Source organism: Semicossyphus pulcher, unplaced genomic scaffold, assembly GCF_022749685.1.
Source record: "Semicossyphus pulcher isolate SPU_LCO1_2020_fin unplaced genomic scaffold, fSemPul1.0.p SCAF_16, whole genome shotgun sequence".
In the NCBI taxonomy this organism is placed as follows: Eukaryota; Metazoa; Chordata; class Actinopteri; order Labriformes; family Labridae; genus Semicossyphus; species Semicossyphus pulcher.
The window spans coordinates 10182317-10194964 of NW_027211670.1; the positions used below are offsets into that span (position 1 = coordinate 10182317).

Below are 12648 nucleotides of genomic sequence, written 5' to 3' on the forward strand. Positions count from 1 at the left end.
CATATGATATAGAAACTAAAAACGGTTAAATTTACACCTCACGGTCCTGACCGATAGGTGGCATTCCATCTTTTAGTCACCACAAAAAAACAATCCGAAGAAGAAGAACCAATCAGCGCTCTCCGTCCGTGCCTGACTTGCAGCCAATCAGCGTCGCCTTAGAGGAATTTCAAAAGTCACCCGCCATGATTGTTGTGTTGTCTCAGGTTTAACTGGTTTAGATTAGTCCGTTGTGTAGTAAGTGTGTGTTTTTTACGGGACGGAGAGTAGAGGAAGTTTGTTTTTATAGGTGTGTTTTCGGAAAAAGAGAACGGTAAGAGTGATATGACATAATAATTCACCTAAATAGCCACTTTAGACATATTGCGGCTAACGTAACAGTTATGCTAACGTTATCTTGTCCGTAGTTTTTATCTTGTTTTACTGTGGTGGTGAGTTTAGCTAACGTTGGCTAACTTTGGTGAATTTCATTTTACACTGAAGTCGATTCGACGTATTGCAGTTTTCATTACATTATCTATAGCAATAGTTACTGTAGTGTACGTTATGGTGTACATGGTCTATAAACAAGCTTGACTCACATTTTTGACCAAGATTTGTTAAAACGTGTTTGGCTTTTTGATTGTTATTTTAATCCACCAAGTCAGGCAAACTATTACCGAACTACCAAACATTATAGACAAAACAATTCACGACTGAAACAAGTTATTTTATTTAAATTTCAGAAACTATTCCAAAAAATAAAGGAAATGTAACTTCTGATGGTCATTTGGCAGTATCATTGTGACTTTTGTTGACTTACACTTACAGAAAAGAAATGTATATAAAGACAATAAAAGTCACTGTCAATCCCATTTACTTTTTATTTTGGTTTGTCACCACATACCAGTTGAGTTACAGCTGCCCACAGTAAAAAACGCATGTTAAAACGTTTATTACAACTTCAGTTTTAGATTTTTCCTGTTTTTCTATTTAGACCCTGTTTCTCATTTTTCTCCAACTGATTTAATACATTCATTAACTGTCCACAATCTACCTCCTATATAATACATCCTGTCTTCCTCTTCCATATCACTCCAGGTACCAAACATGGACTCTAAATTTGCTAACCTGCGTCAGCGGGATGCCAGTGTGTCGATGCTGAGGGTGAAAATGTCCCGCAGGCGGTCTCAGTCCCAGAAAGAGAACAGAGATCGGGCCCTGAACTCACGCAGACATCTTGACAAAGTCCCAGAGATGGACATCTCCTCCCTGGATGCCTCCATCGCGATGGCCAACATGTCGATAATACAGGAGAAGACGCAGAACAAGACAAAACTTGCTAAAAGTAAGGCTTCGTTTTTCATCCCAACTACAAAACAAACCACATAAACAATAAGGCTCCTACCCTGCTTTTAGGTTACAGTTGCTAACTAACTTGTGTCTCATCGGAAACCTGTTTTTCCACAGACGTGGCTATAGAAGAGAGATTGAAACAGCTTGAGCGCTGGAAGGAGCGTAAGGCTCTTGAGAAGGAGAAAGAAAAGAGAGAGAAGGAGCGCAAAGGAGTGTTTAAGACTGGCGTGTATCATCCTAAAGACGCCTTTGCCATTGTCTCCCTGCCTGTGTTGCCAGCTGCCCCAACCAGGGCTAAGGAGGTGAGGGTTATGAGTTCTAACTAAAGGATAGCTCTTTGTGGCAATGTGATGATGAAGGCCTGCGGTGAACAACATTAAATGTTTTTTGTTTTTCAGATTAAAGTGAACACGGCTTCTCAGAGTACCAGAGTCACTCGTTCAATGAAGCAGCAGCAGGAAGTGCAGAGGGTACTACTTTTTCTGTAATGTCTTTTCTCGTATACGCTCCTATAAACTTAATTACAACTAAAACCTCTTTGTTTTTCTCACAGCCTCTGAAGATGCAGGATCCGAATGCTGCAAAGAAAGGTAAATAAATTAAATGCCCCTTTTATATTTCACATAAGACAATTTCTGTTGTATTTTAGATTTGACCTCTCGCTCCTCTTGTAGCTCAGCCTGCTGCAGAGAAATCAAACAGGACCCGGGCAGCTACAACCAAGACTAAAGTCTGTGCAGGTAACTAATCAAAAGAAAAATCCTCGTACATAACAGGACTTTGAGAAAGGCTATCATGTTGGTGTCGCCCTATTGTGTTTCCTTATTTGCACCTCAATCTGTGCCTCTGTGTCATGTCATCCTGCTGTAGTGGAGCCGGCTGTACGAGCCTCCAGATCAGCCAACAGGCCTCCTGTTACAGCAGCTCCGGTGGTGAAAGACAAACCCAAGGACAAGCCTGCAGGTACGCACTCGGCCAACGATGTAGTGAAACCATTTTAAAATGATTTTGCATTAAATGTTTAGAATAGTCACTGGAATAATGAGCATCAAAGCAAAGTCGCTATTGTTCAATGAAACTATTTTTATTCATCTTAAACGCCTCTGCTCGCCCTCAGAGGTGAGAACCACAAGGAGCAGAGCTATTGTCAACCCGATGCCTCCCCCTTCTGACAGAAAAGGGAACTGTAAAGGTAAATTAGATTTTACTTTGTTGATCGGTTTTACATTTCCCACATGAACAGTTGTATTTTTCTTACTCATTTTTTTGTGTATCTGTCTTTTTTTTTTTTTAAATATAAAGCAGCTGTAAACACCCCCGTCCAGCCTGCTGCACCCAAGGTGAGCCTTCCTGTGAGTTTAAACCTCATGACTAACGTTCAACCAGTTGAGTGTTGATTCATAAGTTCTGTCTTCGTCTTGTGTAGGAGCTTGAGCTACAAGAGCCAGAGGAAAAACCTTGTCCCCCAAACCCGGCCCCTTGTCCTGCAGAGAAGGAGGAGGAGGACATGGTGGTGGACCAAGCTCCAGCTGACTCCGCCCCTGCTGACGAACCCGCAGATGCACCGCCATCTTTTGCTCCAAATGGTTTCATCTTCCAGGCTCCCACTGGATTGCCGTCCTTCAAGTTTGAGCCTCTCACTCCTCGCTCAGCAGACGCCTTTCTTACACCGAGGTTTGTCTGTTTTTCCTGTTTTATTTTTTGTATCCTGGAAATTATGGAAGTAAATGTGGAATGATTCTTGCTTTTGTGTGTCTGATCTAAACGCCATGTTCTTCTTTCTACATAGCCCAAGCTTCAGTCTTCCAGCAGCCCCCTCCTTCAACGATGAGCCTCAGGCTGAGATAAGCGAACCCTCCCCTCCTAAATCCCCTCGCCGCTCTCCTCCTCAAACATCTCCCGCAGTGGCCCCTCCCACTCCAGGAGGCCCAGTGGAAGAAAAGCATGACGTGCCATACTTCAGGTGGCATACCTTTTTTTTGTCTTTCTATCTACTGTTCATTTTTTCTGATGAATTTGTTAATTAAAATGTTAAAACAATTTTCCTTTTTGTATCTTATTCAGATCAGAAATTGTTAATGAGACAAACAGGCTGATGGCTCTGAATGACCTCTGGGAGCCGAAAGTGGAGGATGAATCCATCCCAGAAGAGAGTGAGTGTATTTCTCCACCAAGGGCAGAGTAACATCCTGAATCTGACTGTATTAAATGTGTGATATAAAATAAGAGTGTTCTTAAATGGAGAGGAAATGCCAATTTGAAATTCATAGTGTTTCTTGCTCTCTTGTTTAGTGAGAGACAGTATTCGTACGGTGGTCGGCCAAGCGAGGCTGCTGATGAAGGAGCGCTTTAAGCAGTTCAGCGGCCTGGTCGATAACTGCGAGCTGGGCCTTGGGGAGAAGATCACCACCTGCTCTGACCTGCAGGGATTCTGGGACATGGTGTATTACCAGGTGAGAGCCTCGTAAGATACAAAGTTACAGACACCAAACACATAAAGAAGAGGATCACCAATTTGTTTTAGGGCTGCACGATTTGAAAAACGTGACGTGATCATTTTTGTTCTGTGATTTTTTTTTTTGCAATACATTAAAAAAAATACAGGAAGTGATACCAGATAAATCCAGTGTGGTTTTATGTACATATAAACAATTAACGATCACACTTTTTTGGGGACAAAACAAAACCCCTCTCCTACTTTGCCAGACTTGTTTTAGCGACTCTGACACCCGCATGAAATGGTCGAGAGAGTTCAGGTGGAGCGACACGTTTCTTTATAAAATAAACCCAAACAGACCTGTTGGGCTGCAGTTGTGTTATTTATACGGTATATCATCTACCATTGCTTACGCTGTTCAAATGTATGTGTGATCAGCCCGGGGACAGTAACTTTTGGAAACAAAAGCTCACCGTCTCCTACTTCCTGTCGGCACACACATCCTTACGCCATGTGTGTGTGCGCTGCTGGTATAGCCGCTTGACGTCCTGCGTGTATGTGTATATTGCGTGGATTAAACGATTTATCCCTAATTTATTTCTTCTTTCAGGTCGAGGACGTCAATAAGAAGTTTGACGCTCTAAAGGAAGCTGAGAGCCGCGGGTGGGTGGAAGAGCACAAGCCACCACCAAGACAGAGGAAAGTAGTGAAGGTGAGCAGTGTTTAAGCATTTAAAAACAGACTGACTCTGCATAATATACTTTTTCTTTTTTTAATCAGGCAGCTTCATCCATGATATGAAATGTTAAGCCATCTTTTCTGTCATGTCCTTTTAAAGAAACCGTCAGCTGCACCTGCCAAGCCAGCAGGAACCAAAGCGGCAGCAAAGTCTCGCCTGGCTGCAGTGAAAGCGGCCATGAAAGCGAAACAGCAGGCGGCCGAGGCCGAGAAAGCAGCAAAGGATGCTGAGAATAATGAGGATAACTTGAATCTAAACAATCAGGAACCACAACCCCAAGCTGAGGCTGACACGGTGGTCTTTGACGGAGGCTTCTTCCAGGTGGAGAGCCCAGCCAAACCATCAGGTAAGAGATCACTTAAGGATTTATACTTAATGTCATGTATCAGTGTTTTCTTCTGCCCCTTTTTGCAAGCAGTTTGAGCTCTTATATTTTGAAAAGCAACCATGCAATATTCATATCATTGTCTCTGTAGGTTCAGTGAGGAGATCCAGCCGTCTCAGTGCCGCCGTCCTCCCTCAGGCCTCCCCCTGCTCCAACTACCTCTCCCCCAGAAGAGTCACTCGACGATCCCTCGCACTGGCACAGACCCCTGTTCACACTGCTGCCTCTCCTGCTGAGTACGCCCACACTCCCGGTCTCCTCCGCCTCACCCTCGACCAAACCCCAGCACAGATGGCAAAGTCTCAGCGAGGCACTCCCAAGTCATCCCAGAAAAGACGGGACACTGTAAACGTCTCTCTCTGCTTCACACCTGTCAGGGAAGTGATTTCAGACGACACGCAGCCTGAGCAGCCGGTCTCCAAACAGGAAAGCACGGCAACTCCTGCACATCCACTTCCATCTATTGCCATAGTGGAGGAGGAAGAACCAGCTGAGAAAGATAATGACCTCCCTCTATCTCCAAGACTTTCCCTCTCTCCATGCAAAACCCCTCTTCCAGCCCTGGAGCCCTCATCCTCTCTCAGTTTCACGTTGTCGCCCTGCGTGACTCCCAGCCAGCCTCCCATCTCCTCCAATGCTGCTGTGGAGGCCCAAGAGTCTGCGTGTCAATCACCAGAGAGCTCAGTCATTGAGGTAAAACACATTTCCAAGAGTACTTTTATCAAAAACACATTTCCTCGCCACACATAAACAAGTTTTTCTCTTCTAATTTCAGGAGCTTCCAGGGTTGGACTTCGAGCGATACCTCCAGCCTTCACAGAGATGCAGCGTGTCTCCGGGGATGGCGGTTGCAGTAGAGACGCTGTCACCCATGGCAGTAGATGTAGAGATGGAGAGTCCCAGAGGTCAATCAGAAGACATGATTACTCAGCAGGAACCAGGTATGATTGGGGCCCATAGGTGCTGCATTTTCTACCTCACAACAGAGATGGAAACTAAAGCTGCAGCAGGCTTGAAATTAGCCTTACAAAACTTGACTTTAAAAGAGGAGAATAAGAGTGTTATTAAGGGTGGAGTTTATACTGGTATTGGTTTATTTTAAAGTGATGTTATTTAACACATTTTACTGTCTTACTCACTGTTTGCTCACTCTCACCACAGCACTGCCAGCGGTGCCTTCCCTGTTAACTCTTCAGTCACCACAGGTCAGGGCTTTTTCACTTTTTCTTTACGTCACAATATCTACTTTAAAAACTATTAACATGGCTCTTAACAATAACTTATTTTTTTGCACTGGCGAATAATCTTCCTGTTTCTGGTTTTTCAGGTCCAGGCAGCCGAGTCGGAGATGCTCCTCTTCACCCCGGACCTGAAGGACCGGATACGGCAGTCCGTCTGTCCGAGTGACCTCATGGTCTTCACCCCTCCCCTCTAAATGTGCAGCAGAGTTTTTCTTTCAAAATATCTCGCTTTGTATTAACTGCTTTTGTATCTTACTATATCTGAGTGATTCTGAGGTAATTTTTTTAGATTGAAAATAGTTTTGTCTGACAAGATGTTTTTATTAAAGTTCTAGTTACACCAGTGACACAGCTTGTCGTCTTCATTAACATCCAAGAGCAAAACCAGAACACTTTTTATCACTCACTTTATTTAAAGGTTTTTGAATGCTTGGATAGCTCGGGTACCGGTTTGCTTCATCCTGAGTCCAGGTTTTCTGAGCTGAACCTCTGAATGCTTCTTCTACCTGTAACACAAACAGGTGATGTGTTTGTGGCACAATCATGTGAGTAATAGAGCAGTACAACTTGGGACTTAGGTAGAGAGATGCCACCTGGTGGTTGTATTTATGTATAAGAAGCATGGCTTGATTTTCAACACAAAATGAGAAAATATTCATATTAACCCAGAAATGTTGGTAGCACTTCAATAAATAAACATTTTACCCATTCACTTGTAATATAATAAATATCAATGTTTTCAATGAACAAATCTTAAACTACCCGACTCTTTGCTCGGCCTTAGTGACGCATTTGTGGTTCTCCTGGCGAATCCTCTCTTCCTTCATGTTTCTGGACACTAACTGGTTGTGTTCGTACATCGGGAAGAAAAAGTGGTTGAAGAATTGATGCACCGTCTGCATCCAGAGCTCCTGTTCACAGCCTTTGGCCCCCGTCTCAATGCTTTGCAGTCCCTTTCCTTCCTCACCTCTACTCTCTCCTGTGTGCACTGGAGGAAATATAACTGTTGTCAGTCATTACAGATTTTGTCAAATTGTCAGATGTGCAGTCAAATCTTGAAAAATATTTCCTTATTATGTGCATATTCACTAAGCAGTGAAGTGTGCTTGCTCTTTCTGAACAAGCATACACAAGTCTGGTGAAGTCCTTTCTTGTTCTACAATTTATACATATGAAACAAACCTAATGCATGTACCGTACATTATTTTAAATAAGTAGAAGATCAAATCCAACAAACAAACCTGCAGACGGAGCTGTCTCGCTGACTTTAGTCTTTACATCTTGTTGATTCTCCGTGTCTTGAGCAGTTGATGGTTCCTGAGATTTCCCTGTCTGTCAGAGGATTGAAATCCAATTATTAAAGATTTTAGCATAGCCGTATAGCCTGGTTCATTGCACTTTTGTTTGTTAGTAACAGCAGAGATGTAACAATCGAGAGAGGGAAGCCACTGGGCTTTCTTCAGGCACACACTTTAGGCGTTTATTTCTTTGATCTTTTTTACGAGAGGTGCCTGAAGGAAGCGCAGTGATATCCCTCCCTTGACAGTTAACTTTTAGCCTTCAACAGCACCTGGCATTCACCTGGAGCTTAACACCTTCCTACCGTGAGCACTCGATATCCCTCTTTTTCCTAGGGATTTAACAATATTGGATATTTGGATGTCTTTCTTATCTTTTCACATTGATATGAATGATTCAATTTATTTAACTTGTTAAATGTTAAAGAAATATATAATAAAAAACACTTTTATTCTAAGAACAACTTATTAACCGTCAGCTGGAACAACGTCACTGTTTACATAAAGTGTTTGAGGGCTGCATGCTCATGAGATGCATGAGAAAGGTTCTGACCGACTGGGACGGGCTGTTGTTTGTCTGCAGGATTTTCTCGCCGGCCTCCACCTCAGGTAGATCTCTCCTGTCCTCAGCGTCAGGGCTGGATATTGACTGCTCCTCCAGGCCTGCAGACACCTGCTGACACTTCACCTCCGCAGAGCCCAGAAGAACCTCGAAAAACTCCAGGAATGTAATCTGCAGCAGCAACAAAAAAGGTGTCACAGAGGGGGAAAGGAATACACACAAAAAAAAGTCCATTCAGACGAACCTCCAGATCCAGACAGGAGGACACGTTGCTGGAGTCACTGCTCTCTGAGGTGATGATCTGTAGTAATCTCCCTGTGGTCAGATTATTGTCCAGCAGATGGAGATCCTGCACAGGGTTGAAAAAACAGTATGTCATAAATAGGTTAGACAGCATTAGGCATGTTAATCTTCAGCCTGTTGCACCTTGAACATCCACAGCAGGTGTCTGCAGGTCATGGTCTGCTCATGTCTGGGGGCTGCAAAGACTTTGCAGTAAGTCTGATAGATTTCCCAGCACTTCTTTAAGTAGCTCAGAGCCGCCACTGCACAGTCTGGCTGCCTGAAGAGGAAGCCTGCATCAGCAAAGGTTAATAAGTAAGGTGTTACTGCACATTTCTTTCTGTGTAGTCTTAGACAAACATGCAAAAACACCAGACAAAAACACTGTTAAAAATGAGTTTATAGGTTCCTCTGTCATCTTATACATGTGCACAGTGCCCTACAATAGTATATTGTTCGCACCTTTTACAGTGTTAGCATTAGGAAGGATGTTGTCTGTCATCAGTTTGGAAAAGCAGGCAGCCAGAAGGTTCTTTTGTGACCTGTGAGAAGAGAACAAAAACGTTACAGAGGCCAAAAAAGCTCATACACAAATTGTGTCCTCAGTTATTAAGCATCCTAAATATTGCTTTCTGAGTGAAAATCTTTTCCATCTTCAGTGCTCATTTATAGCCTGAGAGTATTTTATGTTCTCCTCAGCGCTCCAAATTGGTTCAAATATGAGCTTGCAAATGTCATTTTCTGTTTCTCAACATCATTGCAAATGAGGGCTTTTCGAGGCTTAAATAAAGGTTTGAATGAATAAATGAATGAATGACAAAGTTGGTCATTCATTGTCATCAAGGGAACAAAGTCCTGCGAGCCTCCACAGTGCGGTGCTTTGAGCAAAATGCTAAAGACTGCATGCTAACAATGACAAAGCATTTATAGTGTTTATGTTCAACAACTTAGTTTGGCATAAAAGCATTGCACCTTGAACATCACACAGCAAGTTTTGGCAAGTCATAGTGTGCTCATCTTTAAGGATTGCAAAGACTTTGTGCTAATGTGATAATACATTTATTTACGAAAGTACAGCTGTGGCTGATGGGAGAGTCATTAATGTTGCGAGCTTTGTAGTGCCAGAATTAAACTCAGAGGATCACAAGAGACACTAGGATTTATCCTCTGGGGAACATAAATGTCCATAAAATTTCAAGTTAACAGTTAAAATATTTTAGTTTGGGGGCGCCAGTTTAGCTCAATGGTTAAATCATGCATCCCATGTACAGAGGCTACCGTCCTCGCTGCGGCAGCCCCGGGCCCCACTCTCTCTTCCCTCTGTTTCTGACACTATCCACTGTCCTCGCTCTCTCAATAAAGGCATAGGCAAAAAAGAAGTTTTACTTTGATACTTAAACACTAATGGTAAGAGATTAAAGTGTTTCATCCACTGGTACTAAAGTTATAGGAATCATTCCTTACACCATGTCCTTATGGTAAACGTGGTAGGCCACGACCACTAGACACCTGAGGAGCCCATGAAGAAGAATGGGGGTAAAAGGAGAGTGTAGTTCTTCTGCATCTGCACCTAATGAGACACACAGAGTTAAAACATTAAGCATAAAAATACTGGCCTGTATGTTAGAGGAGACACAGTGAATGCTAGTCTTTCTTACCTCTGATCAAATGGTCGATCTGTGTCAGAGTGATGCCCTGATGGTGGATGTAACAGTCTTTGAGCAGGCGCCAGAGCTGCAGGCGGGACAGGAGGAAGGTGTTGTCAGGGGAGCGGGCCTGACCGAGTCTGCTGTAGAAACTATAGAGCGACCTGAGCTCTGTGGCCAGCCTCAGCACCGCAAACTCCACCTGTTAAACATGAGACAAGTGTTAGGGAAGAGATCTCATGTTTACAGCTTTACAGTGTGAAGCCATGTTTTACCTGTTTGCGCTCTGTGTCACGGTTTCGCTCTGGGATTTTATCCAGAAGACATTCAATGTTCAGAGCCATATCCGGTCCTAAGATGGAGGAACCACCACCAGGCAGGGGAGATGGACCTGAAAAAAGATTCATCATTGTGAGCTTTGTTAGTACTCTCCTTGATGGCAGGTAGCATTTCGAATAGAGCTGATGTACTGAAGGGGTTTACCACAAAAAGGAGTGGGAGCTCTTTTCCCATTCGGGTTATCTGTCATCATCTGATCGTCCGCAAACTCTCCTTCAAAAACACGCCCGTCCTTGTAGGTGAATTTCCCCTGTAAATACACACATTTGTATTGAGAGTTTAAAAAGGGAAATAAAGCCATTCCAATGTTGCCCACAGAATAATTTGTATGCAATACTGTATCACTGATTTACCTTCCCGTGTTTTTTATTGTCCCTCCATTCCCCTTCATAGATCGCACCACCAGCGTAGTAAAAGGCTCCCTGTCCGTGCCTCTGACCCTGAATGAAGTCCCCTGTGTACTGGTTGCTCTGGGTGTACTGGGATCTGTCTGCTCGCCGCAGGATCCAGGTGTGTGTGCCTCGACCGTGCTGTAAGAGAGGAGAGCTCATGTGATGCACAACAACACTTTAAGGAGCTAAAATAATACCACAGAATAACTTGGTATGTATGCATGGTGTGCTTCTATACCTGGACTCCATTCTGCCACATCCCAACATACTCCTCTCCACTTTTTAGCCACCTCATAGCGCCCTCTCCGTGTCTCAGGTTGTTCTTCCACTCACCGGAGTAAATGTTACCAGACGGGTAGCTGTTAAGACATAGATGTTTCATTGGAGCAGTTCAGAGGCAGCAAAGATTTCAGATTAGATCATGTACTCCAAACATACCCTCTCACTCCACATCCCTCTCTGTTGTTCCTCACCCAGTCTCCTTTGTACCAGGAGGTCTTTTCCTGGTTGTAATACACTTCACCCTAACACAAACACAACCAATTAAATAAAGACATCTAAAAAAAACTAAAATACCTGATATAAATTGGTGGATCATACCTTTCCGTGCCTCTTGCCCTGATCCCACTCCCCTGTGTATGTCACACCACTGTCAGCACATGTGTAAGTTCCAGTGCCGTGTCGTATACCGTTGTACACCCTGCCCTTATAGAAGCTGCCATTAGGCCAGGTGTAGGTGCCGTCGCCCATGGGCTGGTTGCCGATAAAATCTCCCTGCAGGGTAAGAAATCACAAGATTAGTTGAGAAAATGTATTACACATGTCGAACCCTTCATTTTTCTGTTTTATTTTATTTTGTATGTGTACAGAATGCATGTTTGCAAAGCACTTCAAAGTTTTAATTTATTACAGTCTTTATAATATGCTGTATCATAATTGTACCATACCTCATATTTCAAACCACCTGCCCGTGTGAAAACACCACGTCCATCCATGAGTCCTTTTGAAAACATCCCCTTGAGAAACAAAAATAGTGACTTTGTTATATAGTTATGTATATCCTTATGGTGATGACATTTTTAAGACACATTTTTGGCACCTAAAAAGATTTGAATATATTTCTGGTGAATTGTCAGAATGCATTTTATACACAGATTTATGTTTTTTTCTGTCTTTGCAACAGATTTCATTAAAAGAAAATATTACTAATACAATTTTATGTAGTTGAAGATTATTTGAAAAATAAATTTTATTATCGAAATGTTTCCAGTGTAAATAATAAATTAATTGTATTTATTTATTAGCTTAGATTATAGTAAGATATATGGATTTTACATGTAAGTATATTGAAATTTGTGTTACAAAATGGCCTGAAACCGGCTTAGTATTACTTAATGCTCATAAAGTATTTATTTAGTGTGCAGTAAAATTAAAAATATTGTCTTTCACAGTGATTTTAAGATGTATTTTTATTTGCAGTTGTACCTTGTACACATGGCCTCCTACAAAACAAGCGAGCCCTTCTCCATGAAACTGGCCTTCACAGGTTTCTCCTTCATATCTGTCAATGACAAACCAGACTGGTTATTACTACCGTGTGAGTACTCAAAAAAATATTTATATAACAGTTGTTATTAATAGTGATTTACCTTTGTACAGTTAAGCTAATGAGTGGGGGGAGTTGATGAAAGTCGTCGCTCTCCGGCTGTTCCACATCCGCTGAATTCCCCTTCCAACCTGCGGAGCAGCTGGCTAACTTATTTTTCTCTCTTTCCTCCGCTGTAAGAGTCTCTTTGTATCTCTGTTTATCGTATTTTATGGTAGTTTTCTTATTTTCTTTGCCTTGTGTCATTTTGCGCAGTTTAGTTATGTATCTCCCTTGCCACCTCGGATCCTCTCCATGGTAACAGGAAAGGACGCTACAACTACGGCAGCCTGTATCACCCAAAAAATGTAAAACTGTTAAATAAACCAAGTGCATTTAAAGGAAAT

At 42.6% G+C, this 12648-nt stretch overlaps 2 protein-coding genes across 2 annotated transcripts; one reads left to right on the top strand and one right to left on the bottom strand.

Annotated features, from left to right (window-relative positions):
• Positions 1-220: 220 nt before the first annotated feature.
• dlgap5 (discs, large (Drosophila) homolog-associated protein 5) lies at positions 221-6484 on the top strand. Its single transcript, XM_069664753.1, has 19 exons — positions 221-313; positions 1081-1327; positions 1450-1637; positions 1734-1805; positions 1889-1925; positions 2010-2075; positions 2206-2298; positions 2453-2527; positions 2638-2675; positions 2762-3009; positions 3125-3298; positions 3400-3488; positions 3628-3788; positions 4383-4484; positions 4611-4857; positions 4988-5589; positions 5672-5837; positions 6058-6101; positions 6224-6484. The coding sequence occupies exons 2-19, from the start codon at positions 1090-1092 to the stop codon at positions 6329-6331; spliced, it is 2748 nt and encodes a 915-aa protein (XP_069520854.1). The 5' UTR covers positions 221-313; positions 1081-1089; the 3' UTR covers positions 6332-6484.
• A 113-nt stretch (positions 6485-6597) lies between these two features.
• On the bottom strand, positions 6598-12508 carry rsph10b (radial spoke head 10 homolog B). Its single transcript, XM_069665056.1, has 18 exons — positions 12306-12508; positions 12142-12217; positions 11604-11672; positions 11257-11430; positions 11095-11180; positions 10895-11015; positions 10618-10794; positions 10409-10514; positions 10201-10316; positions 9938-10127; positions 9744-9843; positions 8742-8821; positions 8424-8572; positions 8242-8346; positions 7989-8168; positions 7379-7469; positions 6900-7125; positions 6598-6643 (listed from the first exon to the last, which is right to left on the bottom strand). The coding sequence occupies exons 1-18, from the start codon at positions 12506-12508 to the stop codon at positions 6640-6642; spliced, it is 2253 nt and encodes a 750-aa protein (XP_069521157.1). The 3' UTR covers positions 6598-6639.
• Between the last annotated feature and the right edge of the window lie 140 nt (positions 12509-12648).

Coding starts and splice junctions, on each gene's coding strand:
- dlgap5 (XM_069664753.1), top strand. CDS start 1,090: ATGGACTCTAAATTTGCTAACCTGCGTCAGCGGGATGCCAGTGTGTCG. Junction 1,328..1,449: donor CAAGACAAAACTTGCTAAAA/GTAAGGCTTCGT, acceptor GTTTTTCCACAG/ACGTGGCTATAGAAGAGAGA. Junction 3,789..4,382: donor GGGACATGGTGTATTACCAG/GTGAGAGCCTCG, acceptor TTCTTCTTTCAG/GTCGAGGACGTCAATAAGAA.
- rsph10b (XM_069665056.1), bottom strand. CDS start 12,508: ATGACACAAGGCAAAGAAAATAAGAAAACTACCATAAAATACGATAAA. Junction 11,431..11,603: donor CAGGTGGTTTGAAATATGAG/GTATGGTACAAT, acceptor CTTACCCTGCAG/GGAGATTTTATCGGCAACCA. Junction 8,169..8,241: donor CCTCCTGTCTGGATCTGGAG/GTTCGTCTGAAT, acceptor TTGCTGCTGCAG/ATTACATTCCTGGAGTTTTT.